Raw genomic sequence first — 20,587 nt, forward strand, 5'->3', positions numbered from 1 at the left:
CTTGGACAAAGGGGTAAAATGCACCCTGTTCAAATTCGCAGATGACATTAAGATGTGGGGGGAAGTGGGCACGCTAAAAGGGAGGAATAAGCTGCAATCGGACCTAGACAGGTTACAGGGGTGGGCGGATGAGAACAGGATGGGTTTCAACACTGACAAGTGCTGGGTACTGCACCTGGGGAGGAAGAACCAGCAGCATACCTACAGGCTGGTGAACTCCCTTCTCATGAGCACAGAGGCAGAAAAGGATTTTGGAGTCATTATTGATGCCAAAATGAACATGGGCGGGCAGTATGGGGATATGGTGAGGAAGGCCACCTGTACCTTGTCATGCATCCACAGAGACCCTCCCCCTCTATGTGACACTGGTCAGGCCGCAGTTGGAGTACTGTGTCCAGTTCTGGGCACCGCACTTCAGGAGGGATGTGGACAGCACAGAGAGGGTCCAGAGGAGGGCCACCCGCATGATCAGGGGGCAGCAGGGCAGGCCCTACGACAAGAGGCTACGAGACCTGAACCTGTTCAGCCTTCACAAGAGAAGGCTGAGGGGGGATCTAGTGGCCATTTACAAACTAGTCAGGGGAGACCAGCGGGCACTGGGGGAGTCCCTGTTCCCCCGAGCACTCCCAGGAGTGACAAGAAATAACGGTCACAAGCTGGCAGAGGGTAGATTCAGACTAGACATCAGGAGGTGCTACTTCACTGTCAGGGCGGCTAGGATCTGGAACCAACTTCCAGGAGAAGTGGTGCAGAAGCTGGATAAACACCTTGCCAGGGTCGTTTGACCCCAGTACTTTTTTCTGCCCATGGCAGGGGGTCGGACTTGATGATCTGCTCAGGTCCCTTCCGACCCTACCTACTATGAAACTATGAAACTATTTCCTCTCCTTAGTCCTGGTTTGGTAGGTGTTAATCCGTGCTCATTAAATCATTATGTTGTAGCTAGGTACTGTGCATTGAGCTGGTCCCTGAGTGAATCATGATTAATTGGTAATTTAGCAGCCAGGCCTGCAGTAGTCCCAGCCAATCAGCAAAGGATCAACAAGTAGAGTTAATCTTTCCAGACTAGCAAAACACCACAGGGATCCAATGAGAGTGCATATGGCTCACAAGCACCTGCAGACCCATCCCCGTCCCCTTCCCCACCATCAGGCTCGTTCCCCTATTCGTGTGGATCATGTAACAGAGGAATCAGAAGGTCAGGGGGGAGGTAAGGGGTGATCAGTATTTTTTGCTGATAGATAATCTCCTCAGTGTCCTCTTCTCTGTGGCTACTGGTCTGAATGTCCTGGGTACAAGCCTGTGCTGTGGCTGATACCTGACAGTGTCCCAGTGAGAGGAGGCTTGCATGGTGATAATGACCTTCTTCTTTTCGGGATGGCACCATAACTCACTTGCCTATTAGGCGACAGTCTTCAGGCAGGAGCATTTCCTCAAGGCCCCTCAAGCTCGTTGGGGACAGAGTGAGAAGGGCTTGGTGGGATAAAGTCACTCCCTACAAGTCATGTCTGCCCTTCTCTTCTCCCAGAGGAGACACTGCACCCAGCCTGCACTACGAGCAGCTCACAGAGCACACTGTTCACTTTGGCTGACAGCATGCACTGTCTGAACATCTACAAAGTTTAATGAACTCTTCTTGTGCTTGACAAACAGGCGCACTCATAGTCCTCTTCTTTGGTTAGCCTTTAAAGTATGATGATGTCCAAAGCCCTGAAGCCCAGCACCTCTGGAAGAAGCTTTCTGTCAGTGCTCCCAGCATCAAAATGAAAAGAGTAACCATCCCCTCACTGCTGCCTCATATATCCAGCCATCCCCAAATTCAGGAAAACCTAGGGCCACTTGGGGTGCTTGTACACACCACAGGTTGTAATCCTCATTAAATTAAATACGTTTATAAAATTTCTGTCTGTGTTTGGACGCACTAAGCTTTTGAACAAATTAAGCTTTGGAGTGTCTTGTCAGGGTTTGCATGTACTAGGTTTTTGAACAAATTAAGCCTGGTCTCCAGTCAGCACCACAGAAGAGAGCTGTGCCGCTGGAAGCCGACAAACCTCACAAGAAAAAAAGAAGTGGAAGCAATTCAAAAGCGAAAGCAATTCAAAAGCGAAAGCAATTCAAAGGGGTGAATTCCAAAAAAGTCACAGCCATCTGGTGGACAAACAGGCTCATTGCATGTCTTCGACTGCCTTGGTGTTTGCACGCAACAAATCCATGGACAGGATGCTTTAATTCCTGGAGAGACAAATTAAACTACGTCCAAGGAGTTAATGCACATGTCACCCGTGCGGTACTCCAAGAGGTACCCCCTCTCCAATTGAAGGGATCAAAGCAGGTGCAGAAGCACTGTGGGATGTGTAGGGACTCTCCTCCCCCTATAGAGCAAAGCCAGACCACCAATGGGGACTTAACCATATACCTTTTAATGAGGGAACAATACTGGGAATATAACCGGTATAAACCAGGGGGTATAGGGGACACTACAATGCCCCAAAGGGGCTGGATTCAACAAAGGTTAGACGCTTACAATCATAGACATATTCATCCAGTTGACAAAAGACAGGGTTAACCAAAAGGTAAAACACAAACAGCAGAACAAACAATACTGGTTGGTATTACTGGAAATAGAAAAGCCACAAAATACAAAACGTCAAATTACAAGGAATATAGGGCTTAGGTACCTGGAGGAAAACACAATGGCCCCTTTCCACTGCAAGAGGAATTTTTCATTGTTAGCTCATTCACCCCAAGTCACCAAAGCTGGGACTTGAGCTTAGAGCTCTTACATGGTAGGCAGAAACTCTAGCACACAGCCGCCACTGCTGGTACTACTCCAACCTGCTGGGGGTCTTGACCTTCCTGGAGCCCTGGCCTCACGTTGAGCTGCCTGGCCTCTGATTGGAGAAGCTAGAAGCCGAGCTGGGAACCTCCGCGGGAGCTGCGAAGATCTTGCTGGCACTGGGGAGCCTCTCCTACTGGCCACAGCCTCTCGTAGGAGATCCTGGAGCCCAGCTGGAAGCCTCTCCTGCCAGCCGCATGCCATGCTGCTGAGGACCCCAGTGCTGCCTACAGGTCCCACTCCTTCAGGCTCTTCTGGGGCAACTGCTCCCGCCCCGCTGGCTCAGCTCTTGCCAGATCCTTAAAGCTCCTTCCTTGGAATCCCAAGTCCTCCAATCATCTTTTGCGCTTCCAAAACCATTGGGCTAAGTCACTACCAGCCAGCCCATCACACACAAGAAAGACTTTTAAAGCATCCAGAAATCCCGCTCATGCAAACAGACATGCAGTTGCAGTGCACAAAAGGACAAAAAACATGGTGTGTACAAAGGCCCTTGGGTACCAGGAAGGAACTGTCTACCCACTAGCTGAGCAGCCTCCATGGATGGCATCTTTTGGCTCACCAAGGCACAAGGGAGAGCACCATGAATATACCTGATGCTTCCTGCCTAACATGACCATTTCAGTTGCAAGAGGAAACATATTTGCAAGATTGAAGGTCAGACCTGTCTGGTGCCTGTAACATGGTGGCCCAAAATCTCAGAAGTGACTGAGCCCTTGAAAAACAACCAGCATGAGTGTATTATGAATACTCAGGATAACCCCTGGCACAACACTGGAACTGGTCCAGGACTCTGGACAGCTTGGCTACTGGCAGATTTCCAAAATGGAGCTTAGCCTGATTTTGCTACATACGGTGAATTCAATTAACAGTCAGAATGAAGCAAAAGCACAGGGAAAGGTTTTTAAATAGGCAAATAGCCAAAGATCCAAAAAGTTGGCAAACAAGAGGATGTATAAATATCTACTCATGATTAGCTCATATTCCAAAAGTGATGGCAGGGATAGAAAATCAGTAACAGTAAGAAAAGTAACAGATTAAACTCACCATCAGGCACCTTTCCTGAGTTTTGACAATTCATCTACTCCTGCCCAATTCAGGAGCTGGAAAAGGCATTTGAAAGGGTCCCTTCAACTCCTACCTCTACCTGACACCCCCAAATCCTTCAAATGTCCAGTGTTGAGGCTGGCAGACAGGTGTTGCCCCACGAGGTGATAGGTTTGAAAGAGGGTCACTGCTTGGCTTCTGAGATAGAGAGGCTGGCTGAGGATTGTCCTGCACTGGAGGAGTCTGCTGATGCTAGACAGGGAAGGAAAGGATGTGGGATCAGTTTCCCTCCCCAGAACATCCTGCTCTGATCGGGGCACCCGGGACATCTCTCAGGGGCTGTTCTTGGGACTCCCAATCACCACCTGCTATGGTTGTTCTTTCCATAGACACAACAAAGGGAAAGCTCCCCCAGACATGTACTTTTAGAGCTGGATTGCAGTCAGCACCCATGTAAGGTGAAAGGCCCCATGCCCCACTCTGCAATGCCCCAAGCAACCCAAACTCCCCAAGCGCAGGCTTCGTGTAAAGCCAATGTACCCTAGAGATGGGAATGGCTCCATGTCCTAGGCTGAGGCAGTCTCTGCCCCCAGTCTGGGAGCTGACCTGAAGACAGTGCCCGACCCTGACAACTTCCACATCCCAGGCCCAGCTTTCAGTGCTGGCCATGGAGGCACATTACCTGGCTGATTGCAGGGTGGGCGATACTGCCTGTCCTTGTACTCTGTGGGTAAAACACAAGACGTCACTCAGCAGGATAGCAAGTGCTGGACAAGGAAGGGTGAACAGGGATGGGGATATGATGGGAGACCACAGCCGTGGAGCTGAGGGGATTTGGGGACAGCAAAGTTGCTCTTGTCTCATCTCCATGGCAGTCCCCAATGCAGCGAGTTGGGAATGCTGTGCTACATGGAAAGCATTGCTTACCTTTCCTCCTCCGATAAAACCACAGGGCTCCCGCTCCAAAGACAAGGAGGATGCCGACTGCAGCAGCCAATATGATGTAGGTATTTCCTGCAACCTTCTCACCTGAAGGAGCTGGAGAGGTAGAATGACAGGGGCCAAGATGGCTGCTTTCTGAGGGCCCTTCATTCCTCAGGTCTCTCCCCCAGTCCACTCCCTGGCCCAGAGCCTAGACCTATCCCTGACTCAGTGTTGTCACCCTGGGAAGGGCCCTTGGCCTGTCCCAGCACCCCATGTGCACCCCTGCCTGACCTTCTCCCACCACCGCTCTCCCTGCATGGGCCTGTTCTGCAGTGATGGCCACTACTCGTCCCCATCTGCAGCTCCCCTAGTGAGCAATGTTCCCAGCCACAACCAGGACAGATCCTCCACTTCCCAGTCCACAGCTCTCCCCTACAGCTTCCCCTTCACCCTGCAGCCTGCGCTCCGACAGCAGCCAGCCTCAACTGCTTTAGGAGACATTGGAGGATCCTTTCCCAACCTCTTCTGCTGGTTGGAGATGTGTCATTTCAGCTCCCTGTGCTCCAAGCAAATGCCCTGCCTTTTCCTGAGTCCTGATGCTTCAGATCCTGGGCTGACCCATCAGACAGTTGGGAGCTCTCCTGGGCAGCAACAAGTGCCTGACTCTGCCTGAGTTTGCTGGGAGCCTGAGCCCATAACAGTGAGATGGAGATCTGCCAGTGCAAGCTCAGTTTGCAGCCTCCAAGGTTTGGACATGAAAGGAGGCAGCTGGAAGCACTCTCGTGTGTCATCCACTTTCCCAGCCCCCATAGTCCAGCACTTACCCCAGGCTGCCCTCAGTGGGGTCTCCCCCAGGCTGCTGTGCCGCACCACACACACGTGCTCTGCAGGGCTCTCCCCCAACTCGATCTTCACCCGGATCTGGAAGGTGTGGTCTTTATTGGGTCGCAGCCCACTGGTCTGCTGCTCCCCCTCAGCCGTCTGGCCCTGCCGCTCCCAGGTCACCTCGATGTCGCGGGGGTAGAACCCTGTTACATGGCAGGCAAGGGACTGCAGCTGCCCCTGTGATGCTGGGTTCAGGCTCAAATGCACATTTGGTTTGGCTAGGAGAGAGTAAGGGAGAGAGAGTGGAGCTGTGAAAGGACACCTCCCCACCTGCTTGTGGTCCCATCAGCTGTCCTGGTCCTTGATTCCCTGTGATCCATGCCACGTAGGGAACCACTCCTCCATGTCAGGCACTCTCAGCTGCCTGCCTGCCATCATTTTCACTGGAAGTGCTATAAGCCCTGATCCAACCTCCTTTGCCTAAACCCCCGAATAGTCAGGCTGGCAGGAAATCTCTGAGGAGAATAGGTTTTCTTCAGAAACAGTTTATTCACCAAAGGTAAGAGATATTGCAGGAGGGGGTCAATACTTGCAGAACTTCCCGCAGAAGCAGGCTGTCTTCCCCCTCCAGCCACCTTCACCACCCACCCTGCTTCTCATAGACTTTCAGAGAGATGAAAAGCCAGGAGGCTGGGAGCAGGAGCCCCAGAGAATACATTTTGTCCAAAGATTCAATATTTTCAGGAGGTGGGAGGCATGGGTTCTTCTACTGTCCTCAGAGTCTCAAGAATGCAGCCATTGGGTGGGAGGTCTTGGATGGGACTAAGTTGAGGGCAGGGGTAGCAGTAGGCCCCAGGTTTGGAGTGAATGCCACTTGCAGAACTGTTTGAGGAGCCTAGAGATGAGAGCAAAGGGGGCTATGAATCAGGAGCAATGGCAGGGCCTGGAAAAGGAAGACTGGAATAGCACCTGCAGAGTTGTACTGAAAGAGAGGCCTATGACAGCCTACGCTTGCAGGTTGGGATGAAGGGGCATAGGCAGAGCCAGTGGCATCTTACCTGTCTTCTGTGCAGAAAATGGTGCAGTCATCTGGATGAGGAATCTGCATATCTGAGGGCTTGGTGTGTTCATGCCCTCCAGCTTCTGCCTGCCTTGGTTCCACTTCTCAGCCAGTCTCTGGGCAGCTGGGTGTGTGTGGTACCATTGCTTCTGGTCTCTCTGGTAATGTAGAATATCTTCGCCATTAAGGGCAAGCCTGGTGACAATTGTGGTGGCCCCTGTGGCTTCATCCAAATCACAGGTGTGCAAAACCTGCATGTAGTAGAGCTCTGGAGACAAAATCCATATGGTTAAAGACCATATTCCTGGCTCCAAGACCTACTTTTTGTAACCCACTAAACTCCACTAGAGCTGGGAGAGAAGGAAGGAGTTTGGGCTTCCCCATCCCTACCTAACCAGAAGTCTCCATTCCCCTCATAGTCCAGGGGAGAACCCCCCCAGTAGTCCTGACCCTCAGCTGCCTCTCCTGCTCTAACCCGTTGGTTATCAGGGCAATGGCCCGTCTTTCATGCCCACATCACTCTTGCCTCATAACCCATACAGGCGGTGTCCATCTCTTTTCAAAGGTGACCTGAACGCAGAAGAGGACACTCACCTGTCCTTTGGGAGCTGGCATTCACTGCCTGCACCAGGGCCTTAAACTCGGTCTCGATCCAGAGCTCCCACACCTGGCACTCGGTGTTCCCTCCCCTCCACCGCTCCTGGGCCTCTTGGGTCTCAGGGTTGAAGCCATTCCGGGTTGTCAGCCTTTTGGTGGTGCTGTCATAGTATGTGAACACCAAATAGTTCATTATCTGCATGTTCTGTGTCCTTGGCAATCCTGGCACCTCCTGAGACAGGATGAGCTGGGAGCGGGAGTAATGATGAACCCCTTTGGGAAGGAATTCGTGTGAGTGAGAGAGCAGGGCAGGGAATGGAACCCAGGCATCTGGGTTGGCAGAATAGGGAGGAGGATGCAGCCACTTACCAGCCAAGATGACAGAGCAGAGCGCCTGGAGCCAGGAGACCAGCAGGATGGGGTTGGTCTGAGGAGCCATTGTCCTGGAGGGGGCAGAGAACCAGGGTACGCTTGTCATGCATGCTTAACAGGGAGCACTGAAGTATCCTTGTTCAGGGGGAGGAGATCTCCAGGCCTGACAGCCCCAGAGACATGTGGAGTGCCCTATGGGGTTCTGAAGGCTAGATAAGCACCCCCAGAGGCCTCAGCACCCTCTGTGGTGGTGAGCAGATGCAAAGTACAAAGAAAGTCAAATCTAGTTTCAGCCCTAGCCTTTCCTGAGACCTAGAAGCCATGGGTTAGAAACTCTCAGGGGAGAACCCAGGTCTTCCCCATCTTGGGGGTGCACTGACAACAAGACTAGTTTTGTGATCACTGCCACCCAAGTTCCTGAATGACTGCAGAGCTTAGAGCCACCAGGCACCTGTACATGTCACAGGGTTTAATCCTCATTCAATGAAATGGGTTTATAAAATTTTAGCATGTTAATATTGGAGTGTTGCATCAGTATTTGCACATACTAGGTTTTCAAGTGAATTAAGCCCGGTCCCTGGCTGGCAATGCAGGAAAGCAGGACAGTCCTGCACTGCCCCTTTGCCTTCCCCACCCCGCCCACCGCATCCCGTGCCCTGCCCCACAGCTGTGGGAGCAGGGAGCCGGCACACACAAGAAAAAAGAAAAAAAAGCGGAAGCAATTGGAAAGCAGCAAAAATTAGAAGGGGCGAACTATAAAAAAGTTGCAGTGCCACTTGGTGTACAAAGAGGCTCATTACATGTCTTTGAGTACATTTGTGTTTGCACATAACTAATCCATGGACACGATGCTTTAATTTCCAGCAAGCCAAACTAAACAACATCCGACGAGTTTTCATTTTTAATGCTCCAGAAAGACTTTTAAAGCATCCAGAAATCCCGCTTCTGTAAACAGTCATGCCGTTGCAGTGTATAAAAATGCAAAAAAAAAGGGGTGTACACAAATGTCCACCCTCATTGCTCTCTGTGTATCTTATGTGTGGTTATAGGATGCCTACCAGGGATGTAGCCCCAAGGGAGCATAGCTGGTTAATCCCAAGAGCCCTTAGGTGAATGGTAGGCTGCTACCCACTCGGTGCAGTCAAAATGGCAGCACTTCCATCCCCAAGTAGTAGCTGAACTTGAAGGCACCTTAAACAGCTTTTCTGTCACAAGCAGGTGCCTTGGGGATCCCAAAGACCGAAGCATGTTACTCAGGCTTTTGTGAACTGCTTTCTTGGACTTTTGCACTTAATATCTTATCTCTTGTACGGCATTGTCACATCCTGGCTGAGACATTCTGGGTCCATGCCACCCATCCACACCTGGTTGCTCTCTCCAGACCTAGACATACACCAGCCAGCTTGCTCTAGGCAGCCTCCTGCCGCTGCTTTTCAGCATGCAGGGCACTCAGAAACTCACAGGCACACTTCTGGGGCTGGAGCCAGGGGGATGGAGGCGCACACCTCAAGTGTGTCCCGGCTGGAACATGCCACTGTGGAGATGGAGACATGCCTGAAGTTCCTGTTTTTAGCCAACTCTGTTCCTGTTTGAATATTGCTCCAAGATAATTTGACTCTCTGTACTGCGGGGAGCTGAGGGGAGCGGATAGGGCAGGTGGAGAAAGAGATCACACCTGTGTGTCAGCCTGAATCTCAGCTCTCACATAGAAAGGCAGTCTCCTGTTACCACAGGAATAAGTCATGCTTGCTGCAGCAACAAGCCAGTTGGAAGGTGCAGACATGCCTGTATCTGATGCTAATGCAGTGGAAAACACTTGAGCTCCCCAGACAACCTGAGCAGTAATTTAAGTCAGCAGGGAGGGTGGGGACTAGATCCTTTACTAACTGTTTGGGGCCAGAGCAGATCGAAAAGCCTCAGCGCCGTTCCTAAAAACACTGTTAAGGCAAAAGGCAAATGTGTGGGGTCCTCCTCCGCCTCACTGTTTCATGTGATTTTTAGGTTTGTGGCTTACATGATGATGTATTACCAAAGAAGACACGCTTTTCAGGGACTCAAGCAGGGTAGGGCAGAACCACACATAGGCTCAGTGTTAGTGGGATGTGAGCTCTAAGTTTTTAGCTACAGCAATGAGAGGAGAGATTTCCAGGGCATGGACCAGTGGATGGGGCCATGATTAACTTTGCTATTAAACTAGATTTGTGGGTGTAGCCTTTCACTCCATAAGATATTGTGATAGGCCCCCTAGCTGGCCTACCATGCCCACAGACTGCAATAGTGCTCCCCAAATCTTGGAAGCACAGTTCAAATCTCATCTCCATTTTAAAAGCCCAAACAGCAGGGAATCTCCCAGCCTCCCTGGGAAGCCACTTCATGGTTTAATGGCCTTTATAGCTGGAAATCTGGGTCTAGTTAGGAATTTGTGTCATTCTAGCTTTTGCTTCTCGCCAGTGGAGTTCATTTTGTCTGCAGGCTGGAAAACCTCTCCCCTGCTGTCAGGGCTGGGGGCAGTTGTGCAATGTAACTCCAACATGGGGGAAGCTGCCAGACCTGGGAGACTGCTGCTGAGCCTCGAACCATAAATGAAGGAGCTGAGGACAGCTTAATCGAGGGGCCAGGGCAGAAAATACAGATTAAAAAAAAAGATGAGGGAGTATGGACAGGTGGATTTCTGTCCTTAATGAGTGAATTCAGTGGATGGGTGAATTCCTTATTTCTACAGCCTGGATATCCCTGCTGCTTCCACCGCTCTGAGTCTCTAGATCTGCCCCAACTCCCCTGCTACCAATGTACTGGGGGGCAGGGAGCCTCCTCCTCCCTTCCCATACCTCCTACTCCCCAGGCATCATCAGTCATCCCTTTTTCTCTGCCTCTATAACCATTCCCTAACCCAGCTCTCCTTGCCAACCTTCATACTCCCAGCCTGCCTCTATTACTCCAAAAAGCCCCCAAAACCCCATGCATCTCACCTCTTTTGAGCTGTGTTTTTCTGCTGCACAGAAGGGGAAACGGCTGCCCTTCCTCTTCAAACTACTTTCACTTTACACTTGAGAAGCTTTCTGGAAGTCACGTGCCTATCCTCTCAGCCTGAAACCCCACGCACTGCACTGATGCTTACAATACTCTAAGCCACCATGGGACAGGAATCACTCCACAGGCTTGGCAGAGGCAGGGAAGGAAGCCTCACTCCCCGCCACATATCCCCACCCCTTCCCAAATCCTAACCTGTTCACTACCGAGGCTTGCATTGGCAGTGCCACTGGGGCTGTCACTGTAACAGGCAGTTATGACACACACAGAGCACTCAGGGCTGAGACTGTTTCAGGTGCTGCGCAGACCCTGAGTAGCTAGTGTGCTATGTGCTATGCAGCTTCACAGGAAGAGACAGGCTGAAAAGACAAAGGCTAAGAGATTAAACCAGGGGCTGACAACATTTTGGGGCAGACTACCCAAAACATCCACAACCTTGACTTGTAAAACATTGATGTGCTAGGGGCAGACAACAGCAGAGTCACGAGAGGCCCGTTCCCTGTTGTAGCAGCGCAGCCCTGGCCCCTTTCCTGCCATCCACCCCAAGGCCCACACACCAACAAAATACCTTTGAGTGCCACACTCTGGCACCTGTGCCAAGGGTTGCCAACCCCTGGATTAAACTGAAACACAGAACAGAGAAGTAATTTTTCAAGGTCATGCAGCTGTGGTGACCATGTTTGTTATTACCCTGAAATAGAATAGTTTTCTGATAGCATACTGTTAGGTCAACAATAATTTGGATTATTAAGAAGTATTAGCTTTACAGCTGAATACAAGGCATGCAAAAGTTTAATATCAAAGGAGAAAAATCAGGACCCCCTGGAGCCCGCCCCTGGGCTTATACTCCCTTTAAAAAACTACATATAAATTTTGCAGATATGCCTAAAGACAATGGGTACAAAAACCTCCTAGTAATTCTTGACCAACTCACGGGGTGGGTAAAAGCCTTCCCCACCAGAACAGCTACAGCACAACAAGTAGTAAAAATACTCTTTAATGAAATTATACCCAAGTTTGGTCCTCCATGTATCATTAAAAGCAATCAAGGATCACATTTTACTGCTGACTTAAATAAAACACTGGCCAGCTGCCTAGGAATAGAATAGAAGTTCCATACCCCTTGGCACCCAAAAAGCTCAGGACAAGTAGGGAAAATGAATCAGACCCTAAAACAAAAAATTAAAAAGCTATGTGCTGAGAGCGGGTTAAAATGAACTAAGACTGTCCCACTGGCTCTTATATCCATCAGATCAACCCCCAGGAGAAAACTAAAGCTCAGCCCTTACAAACTGCTGTTTGAACACCCTGTTCCCCAACATTTCCCCTTACTACTGGCTCACACTTCTTCTCTTTTATAATCATAATCATTCTCTTCATAATATGGCTTTTATAACTATGTTATTTCTAATCTTTCTCTTTGCTGGAGAAATAAGTCTTTCACAGGGGTCGGCTATAGCTGCCAGTTGCTGAAGATATGCTAATCCTGGTGCCCAAGGTTTTCCTGTCTGGATAAGCGATTCAATCGAACTCTCTGATATAGACGGGAAGGTCAACATTGCCCGTTGGTATCCTCCCTCACATTGCTGTAGTTCAGCAGAAGTTTGGGTATTTACTTATGGAACAGAATATTGTGTAAAGCCTAGCCGCCCAGTTTTCAGACAATTTGCAGAGTCTCCTCAGGCTAAGACTACTCTTAAACCTACTGTTGCCCATATCTCTGATAATAATATGTATCTCCAATACGTTGACAGAGCTGCTAAAGCAGAAAACCAAAGTGATTGTTGGGTGTGCAGTCATTTTCCTCTCCACACTCAAGGAGGAATTCCCATGACTCCTATCCCCTTGGGCCCCATCGAGTCACTTTTAAACCCCTCTAATAACCAAGCTTGGGACCAAAGTCAGCAGGACTTCCTTTTAATAAAGCCTGTTGTTGGAGATTGGTGTTTCTATGTAAATTGTCCAGTATCAAACTGCATCAATTTAGGCACCAGCATATGTCACCACTATTTTACTAGTTCGATTAGAGGAGACTGGCGTAATAATGATACAGCAACTCCTACCTGTTGCAGCTCTTACAATAATTTCTACAGCAGCAACATTTTAACCAAGGGCACTAATCCTATCTGTACCCCCATCTCCTCTTTAAATAATACCTTGTAGTATTGTTTGTACACTGATACCTCCCAGGGACAATGCTTCTTCAATGGAACTGCAAATCCTTCCTTTAAATCAAAGGGTGAGCGCAGAGTGCTAAAACTAGAAAATGGGGGTCGAATACCTCCTAAGTATTCAAACCTCACTGCTTTAAAAAGACAATACTGGGTCTGTGACTCCCACGCCTACCATAAAATCCCTGCCAAAGGAAAAGGTATCTACTATCAGCAATGCTAAAACCCTCTACATCCTTCGCCACACACCTTCCACGGGGCAGGTGGCAAAACAAGAGGGATTTGCAAGAAAGCCGTGATATAGTAAACAAAGATCAAAAAACTCCGCTTACCAAAGGAGTATTAGTCGGGTGTTCTTTAGCAGGTATACTCCCGGGAATAGGCACTGCTTGTCTTGGAAGATTTATACTACGCCTCCAAGCTGTGATAAAAATCATAGCTCACGAATTCAGCAAAGGTCACAAAGACCTCTCGAAGGCCGTTGCTGCCTTGGCTGACACCCAAGAAGAACTCCGACAAATGGTCATTCAAAACCGTATAGCCCTTGATTTTCTCCTCGCTGCTCAAGGGGGAGCTTGTGCGGTTATCGGACCAAAATGTTGTATATGGGTTAACAGTTCTTTTACCATAGTACAAACCCACCTCAATGATGCAGCTGTACATATCCAAAAAGCCAAAGTTGTAGCTAAAATCCCCAAAGATGCATCTCTTAGCTGGCTTACTAACTGGTTCTCTTCCCTTACAGGATGGCTTAGACCTTTTATGCGAAGTATAATTGAAATAGTTATAACTATAGTCTGCCTGTTATGCTGTTTTCAGTGTTTATGCTCTCTAGGACAACAGTTTATGCAAAGGCAAATAAAAATATATGGTCAGTTTATACAAATATCCAGCAACATTCATCAAAACCTAACCCCACAGGAATTTGAATACCTAAAAGTGTGTTCCAAAATTCCCTCTGAAAAATTAAAACAAAGGTGGGACCTGTGGTGAGCATGATTGTTGTTACCCTGAAATAGAATAGTTTTCTGATAACATACTGTTAGGTCAACAATAATTTGGATTATTAAGAAGTATTAGCTTTGCAGCTGAATACAAGGCATGACCTGTGGCCTAGCAGCGTCGCTGACCACAAGGCAGAATGATAGCTAAGCCTTTGCTTGTGTCAAGTAATCATTTTAACTGTGTTAAGCATTTTCTGAGTAAAATGCAGCAAGCGGATCTGTGTCTGTGTGCTGGAAAATCAGCTACAGCAAGGAACAAGATAACACAAAGAAGCCATTGTTCTAAGTACAGTGATCGTGTCCTTAAGAAGTATCTACCACTGCAAGTTCTTGCTAACGTATCATAATGTTACTGTTACTTAACTTTTAGCTTTTAGAAAATGCTAGGTCAGCTTAATAGATATATGCTGTTGTAAAGATTTGTGAAGCACCGCCCAAGTATTGCTTTTGTTAACCCTGTAGTCTTGCCTTGTTAAAAAAAGTATAAAAGATTGCCCCACACTTTAGGGGGGGCCATTTTGCCTTTTGCTGGCTTTATGGTCTTTGCTCGAGCAAATAAACAGCTGTCAATTCTTTACCCGCGTTGTCTGGTATCTATTGCAGCTAGATAACGAACTTTAGGGAGTTTTCTCCCACCACACAGCTAGTGACAATGCTGAGAATTCAACCCAGCTGTTCTGAGCCCCAATCAACTTCTCGATCCTTTACTAACTGTTTGGGGCCAGAGCAGATCGAAAAGCCTCAGCGCTATTCCTGAAAACACTGTTAAGGCAAAAGGCGAATGTGTGGGGTCCTCCTCCGCCTCACTGTTTCATGTGACTTTTAGGCTTGTGGCTTAAATGATGATGTATTACCAAAGGAGACACACTTTTCAGGGACTCAAGCAGGGTGGGGCAGAACCACACATAGGCTCAGTGTTAGTGGGATGTGAGCTCCAAGTTTTTAGCTACAGCAATGAGAGGAGAGATTTCCAGGGGATGGACCAGTGGATGGGGCCATGATTAACTTTATTATTCAACTAGATTTGTGGGTGCAGCCTCTCACTGCATAAGATATTGTGATAGGCCCCCTAGCTGGCCTACCATGCCCACAGACTGCAATAGTGCTCCCCAAATCTTGGAAGCACAGTTCAAATCTCATCTCCATTTTAAAAGCCCAAACAGCAGGGAATCTCCCAGCCTCCCTGGGAAGCCACTTCATGGTTTAATGGCCTTTATAGCTGGAAATCTGGGTCTAGTTAGGAATTTGTGTCATTCTAGCTTTTGCTTCTCGCCAGTGGAGTTCATTTTGTCTGCAGGCTGGAAAACCTCTCCCCTGCTGTCAGGGCTGGGGGCAGTTGTGCAATGTAACTCCAACATGGGGGAAGCTGCCAGACCTGGGAGACTGCTGCTGAGCCTCGAACCATAAATGAAGGAGCTGAGGACAGCTTAATCGAGGGGCCAGGGCAGAAAATACAGATTAAAAAAAAAGATGAGGGAGTATGGACAGGTGGATTTCTGTCCTTAATGAGTGAATTCAGTGGATGGGTGAATTCCTTATTTCTACAGCCTGGATATCCCTGCTGCTTTCACCGCTCTGAGTCTCTAGATCTGCCCCAACTCCCCTGCTACCAATTAGCCCTCCCTAAACACCCCTCTCCCCAAAAACCTCTTTCTCCCCTGCCATCATCAGCCATGGTTCCCTAGCTGTATAACCATTGCCTCCCTTACCCTTTCTTCAATACCCTCCACCAGCTGCCACCTACTGGCCCAGTAACCCAACCCTCCCTGCCAGCCTTCGTACTCGCCACCAGCCTCCACTACTCCCAGCAGCCCCCATAACCCCGTCCTCCATCTCACCTCTTTTCAGATGCAAGTGTCTTTCTGTTGCGCAGAAGGGAAAACGGCTGCCCTTCCTCTTCAAGCTACTTTCACTTTACACTTGAGACAGCTTTCTGGAAGTCACGTGCCTATCCTCTCAGCCTGAAACCCCACGCACTGCACTGATGCTTACAATACTCTAAGCCACCATTGGACAGGAATCACTCCACAGGCTTGGCAGAGGCAGTGAAGTAAGCCCCACTCCCCCCCAGTGAAGTAAGCCTCACTCCCCGCCACACATCCCCACCCCTTCCCAAATCCTATCCTGTTCACTACCGAGGCTTGCATTGGCAGTGCCACTGGGGCTGTCACTGTAACAGGCAGTTATGACACACACAGAGCACTCAGGGCTGAGACTGTTTCAGGTGCTGCGCAGACCCTGAGTAGCTAGTGTGCTATGTGCTATGCAGCTTCACAGGAAGAGACAGGCTGAAAAGACAAAGGCTAAGAGATTAAACCAGGGGCTGGCAACATTTTGGGGCAGACTACCCAAAACATCCACAACCTTGACTTGTAAAACATTGATGTGCTAGGGGCAGACAACAGCAGAGTCACGAAAGGCCCGTTCCCTGTTGTAGCAGCGCAGCCCTGGCCCCTTTCCTGCCATCCACCCCAAGACTCGCACACCCACAAAATACCTTTGAGTGCCACACTCTGGCACCTGTGCCAAGGGTTGCCAACTCCTGGATTAAACTGAAACACAGAACAGAGAAGTAATTTTTCAAGGTCATGCAGCTAGTGGCAGTGCTGAGAATTCAACCCAGCTGTTCTGAGCCCCAATCAGCTTCCCCCACCCATTGCTTCCCCCTCCCATGAGCCACCTGTTCACTTCCATTCACCCTGGGCCCCAAGAATTGGTCTTCCTTCTCGTGTCTTAACCCTGCACAGGGGGCTGAAGGGAGACTTCACACACGTGGAACAACTTTGAAGATTTGCTGCAGGGTTTTGGTCATATGCCCATGGTAAGGTAAGAAGAGCTGCAGTGGAGCAGCTGAGAAGGACCTGCACAGCAATATGGCAAGTGTATAACACACTGAAATGCAAGTGTCAGGCCCAGGACCAGACAGCCTAGCCTCTAAGGACAAAAGATACACTGACAAGCAGCGTGGTGGGGATAGAGACACCAGAGCTGGAATTGGGGTTTGAAGTTCTGTTATGTTAGAGTCATGAAGGATTGCTGGGGGAGAAACCCGCCAGATTAGTCTGTACCCTCCTCCCCATAGCATTGTGCCCACTGCAGTCTCTTAGGCTACTTCTTGTATCACACATCTGGGTAACACTATGTGGATTTTTGGGGAGCATTGGACCTGCAGCTGGAACAAGGCTTTGATCTGTGTCTCAGCGAAGCTGCCCACCTCAAGGCAGAATGATATATATATTCAAAGTAAGTTTGTGAATGCTTAGGCTAGTAGTTTTTTAACCATATAATAGTATTGTTGTGAGATATATAGCTTTTATATATCAGATTTTGCTTATGAGTGCTTATGTTAAGTAATCATCTTAATTGTGTTAACCATTTTTCTGAAAAAAGCAGCAAATAAGTCTGTGTGCTGTGAAGCAGCTACAGTGAGGAACGAGATAAGATACAGGGGCCCAGAGAGGTGGAGATGGTACAACCTGAGACAGAAAAACAGATTGGAATATGGAAGATAACATGTAACCGTGATAAACATATGCAAAGGGGTGAATGCGGATTGGTAAATAAGCCCCAGAGCCCACCCATTCACCAAAACAAGGGAGTTCATGGCCTTAGACATATGCTCATAGCAAAAAGACATGTAAATGAATGAAATGCATAGACAATTCCGTGTTAATGAAGCAAAGAGTAAACAGAGACGGAGCTTGAGATGGGAGGAGACATGGGTGGAACAGAAGGAGGGAGGGAGGTGGAGTGAATGTTAATGAATAGAAACCAAAGTGTATAAATGTGGGAAAAACTATTGTTCACCGCAACTCCCCAGTTTGTTAGTTTTCGGAGCTAGTCCGAAGCTGTCTCCATTCGGAATAAAGCTGTTGCGAGCAATGTGTTCTGGGGTTTTCTCCCTGCTTGCTCTGGCTAATGAGTAACAGGATCCATGAGCAATTGGATCGTAGTCTCCCTAGTCGTGGGTGCTGCATGGAGTCAGGGTCTAACATCACAGTTGCCACTAGTGAACTCCCTGCTCCTCTCCCTGCAGCACAATGCTCTCTGTTGAGATCCCCACCCCACGCTCTACATAGTAACACCCTTGACTTAGCCGCTTTCCCTGCTCCCCACAACCTGGTGCCCCCATTTTGGCTCCCTGTCCCACTCCATGTTGCACAGCACCACACACTGAGATCCCCACCTGTCTCTCTGCTACACAAACCTGATTCCCAACCCCCATCTTATTTTCTGCTATTGAGCAAGACGTAGCTACTACAACCAGATACCAGGGCCCCAGGCTAAGCAATGGTAGGTCACACAGAAATATCACAACCAACACACTTGTTTCCATCACTGGGGACTTGCAGTGTGGCAGGGCCAGTGGCATAGATGGAAGCTGTGTAGGGTCTCTGGTGAATCAGGACCCCCGGCCTAGGTTAACATACTGGCACACACTGGGATGCTGTCTTTGCTGTTGGGTGGTCAGGAAGGTTGTTGCATGACAGCTCTGCGTTCTTGGGGACCCCTGGCACAGTATGCAGCCTGTCTGACTCGCAAAGGACTCGCTTCCCCCCTCCAACTCTGCCTGAACAAGAACTGATTAGAGGAAGGACTTACAAAAGACAATGAAGATGCAGTAGGAGACACACCTAAACCCTCCCAGACAAGGGTGATAGGAGTGATGCATTTCCCGAAGCCTCATTTACATTGGAGATGGGACAGGATGGCAACTCATTTACATGGGAGATGGGACAGGAAAGCACTTTCATTAGCATTCAGAATGGAGAACAGAGTCCAAGGCAAGGACTGCATTGCATTCTGGGACTAGAGAGTGTGGTGGGAGAAAGCTCTTTGGGGTTCATTGTCTAGCTGCATAGGAATTAGACAATATGGGTAAAGTTTTACTGCAGTATATTTGTTCGAGCAATGATCATTAAACCAGCAAAGAGACAAAATGGCCCCCCCTAAAGGGTGGGGTGATCTTTTATACTTTTTATAACAAGGTAAGACTACAGGGTTAATAAAAGCAATACTTGGGCGGTGCTTTATAAATCTTTATAACAGCATATTTCTATTAAGCTGAACTAGCACTTTTTAAAAGCTAGAAGTTAAGTAATAGTAACATTATAATATGTTAGTAAGAACTTGCAGTGGTAGATACTTCTTAAGGACACGATTATTGTACTTAGAACAATGGCTTTTTTGTCTTATCTTGTTCTTTGCTGTAGCTGATTTTACAGCACACAGATACAGATTGACTTGCTGCATTTTACTTAGAAAATGCTTAACACAGTTAAAATAATTACTTGACACAAGCAACGGCTTAGCTACTATTCTGCCTTGTGGTCAGCGGCATTGCTAAGTCATAAGTCATGCCTTGTATTCAGCTGTAAAGCTAATACTTCTTAATAATCTAAATTATTGTTAACTTAACAGTATGCTATCAGAAAACTATTCTTTTTCAGGGTAATAACAAACATGCTCACCACAAGAGGCAGGGGTGCACTGCATGATGGGGGATCCCTGCTCCAAATTTTAATGAACCCATGTCTGCACACATTCAGCTCAGCACTTTTCAGACCAATTCTAGTGATGACTCCTTTATTGGTACCCAAAACACCAAATCTGCCTGTTGCCTTGTGAGCTCTCTCCGAGTAATGCCACCCATAGCCACGGTTGATCAGTTCCTGTTACCCAGCATATGAGCCATCATTAACCCATAAACAAACCTAATGTTCTCCCTTGAGCCATTGTTACCCAAACTCCAGTCTCTGTTTTGGGGCTTGGATCCAAATGCTGCCCCAGCTCCACTGGGACTTCACCTTCTCCTTTCCTGCCTGAATACCTTCACTGATCATGCTGGGGGCTCTGCCTGCCTCAAGCACCTTGCACCCAAAGCTGAACAGCTTGTCTGAAAGCTTCCTGAATACCTGGGAACCTCGGCCGGTTCAAACTTCATGGAGTGGCGAGACCCCAAGTCTCTCTCTCTCTCTCTGTCTCTGAACAAGCCCACTTTCTAAACCTCAGACTTGGCTTAATCCCCCTCGCTCTCCCACTCTCTCTTACTCCAGGCACAGCTTTCTAAACCTGACTTTTGCCAATTGAACTTGAACAAATCCACTTTCTAAACCTCAGATTTGTTTTAATATCTCTTTCTCTCTCTTTTACTCCATGCATAACTTTCTAAACATGACTTTTGCTGATCAAACTTGAACAAGCCTACTTTCTAAAACTGAGATTTGACTCAATCACTCTCTCTCACACACACACTCCAGGCACAGCTTTCCAAATCTGATTTTTGCTGAAGAAACTTTAGCAAGACTTCCCCAAATACCTAATTGAAACTGTGTAATATTTTAACTGTTTTGTTTGTATGGCTGTTACTACTAGTATCATCATCAGTTTCATATACCTGGCAATAAAATAATTTGCATAGTCAAGCTGGTTGCTATACTCTCTCTCTGAATCTCGTTTACTCTTCCTTCTCCTCAACCTCCCCATTTGCTCTGCAGCAATGCTTCTTCTACTACGCCAAAGACCCCTATAAAGCCCAAAGATCCTGTAGGGTCGGCTCATCAAGGGATTTACTACTAGAACACTTATAGCAAGAGATTGGGACGTGCTGAGTTTTGAGGCACATGAGGGTATCAGCTGAAAGTGCTGATCAGACCCAGCCTGCTCAGACGTACCCTGGTAGCATGTGTCTATGTGTGTCTAACTGCATTGATTATCATCC

At 48.3% G+C, this 20,587-nt stretch overlaps 1 protein-coding gene across 5 annotated transcripts in view; it reads right to left on the reverse strand.

The window, feature by feature from the left end:
* Positions 1-3,006: 3,006 nt before the first annotated feature.
* Positions 3,007-20,587, reverse strand: part of LOC102383415 (rano class II histocompatibility antigen, A beta chain-like) — a 27,763-nt gene continuing 10,182 nt past the window's right edge. Inside the window, exons 1-9 of one of the 5 annotated variants that reach the window (XM_006037892.3) lie at positions 15,705-15,925; positions 13,195-13,283; positions 7,659-7,732; positions 7,287-7,562; positions 6,691-6,960; positions 5,632-5,910; positions 4,811-4,921; positions 4,566-4,607; positions 3,007-4,135 (exon numbers count right to left, since the gene is read on the reverse strand). In XM_006037892.3, the coding sequence (XP_006037954.1) occupies positions 4,068-4,135; positions 4,566-4,607; positions 4,811-4,921; positions 5,632-5,910; positions 6,691-6,960; positions 7,287-7,562; positions 7,659-7,728 (1,116 nt within the window). In that variant the 5' untranslated portion in view covers positions 7,729-7,732; positions 13,195-13,283; positions 15,705-15,925 and the 3' untranslated portion in view covers positions 3,007-4,067. Of the gene's footprint in view, positions 4,136-4,565; positions 4,608-4,810; positions 4,922-5,631; positions 5,911-6,690; positions 6,961-7,286; positions 7,563-7,658; positions 7,733-10,630; positions 11,051-13,194; positions 13,284-15,704; positions 15,926-20,587 lie in introns of those variants that run through there. The other 4 variants (XM_006037891.3, XM_006037893.3, XM_006037894.3 and 1 more) reach the window with 4 other exon arrangements.

The sequence above is a fragment of the Alligator sinensis genome, unplaced genomic scaffold, assembly GCF_000455745.1.
Source record: "Alligator sinensis unplaced genomic scaffold, ASM45574v1 scaffold25_1, whole genome shotgun sequence".
Classification (NCBI taxonomy): domain Eukaryota; kingdom Metazoa; phylum Chordata; order Crocodylia; family Alligatoridae; genus Alligator; species Alligator sinensis.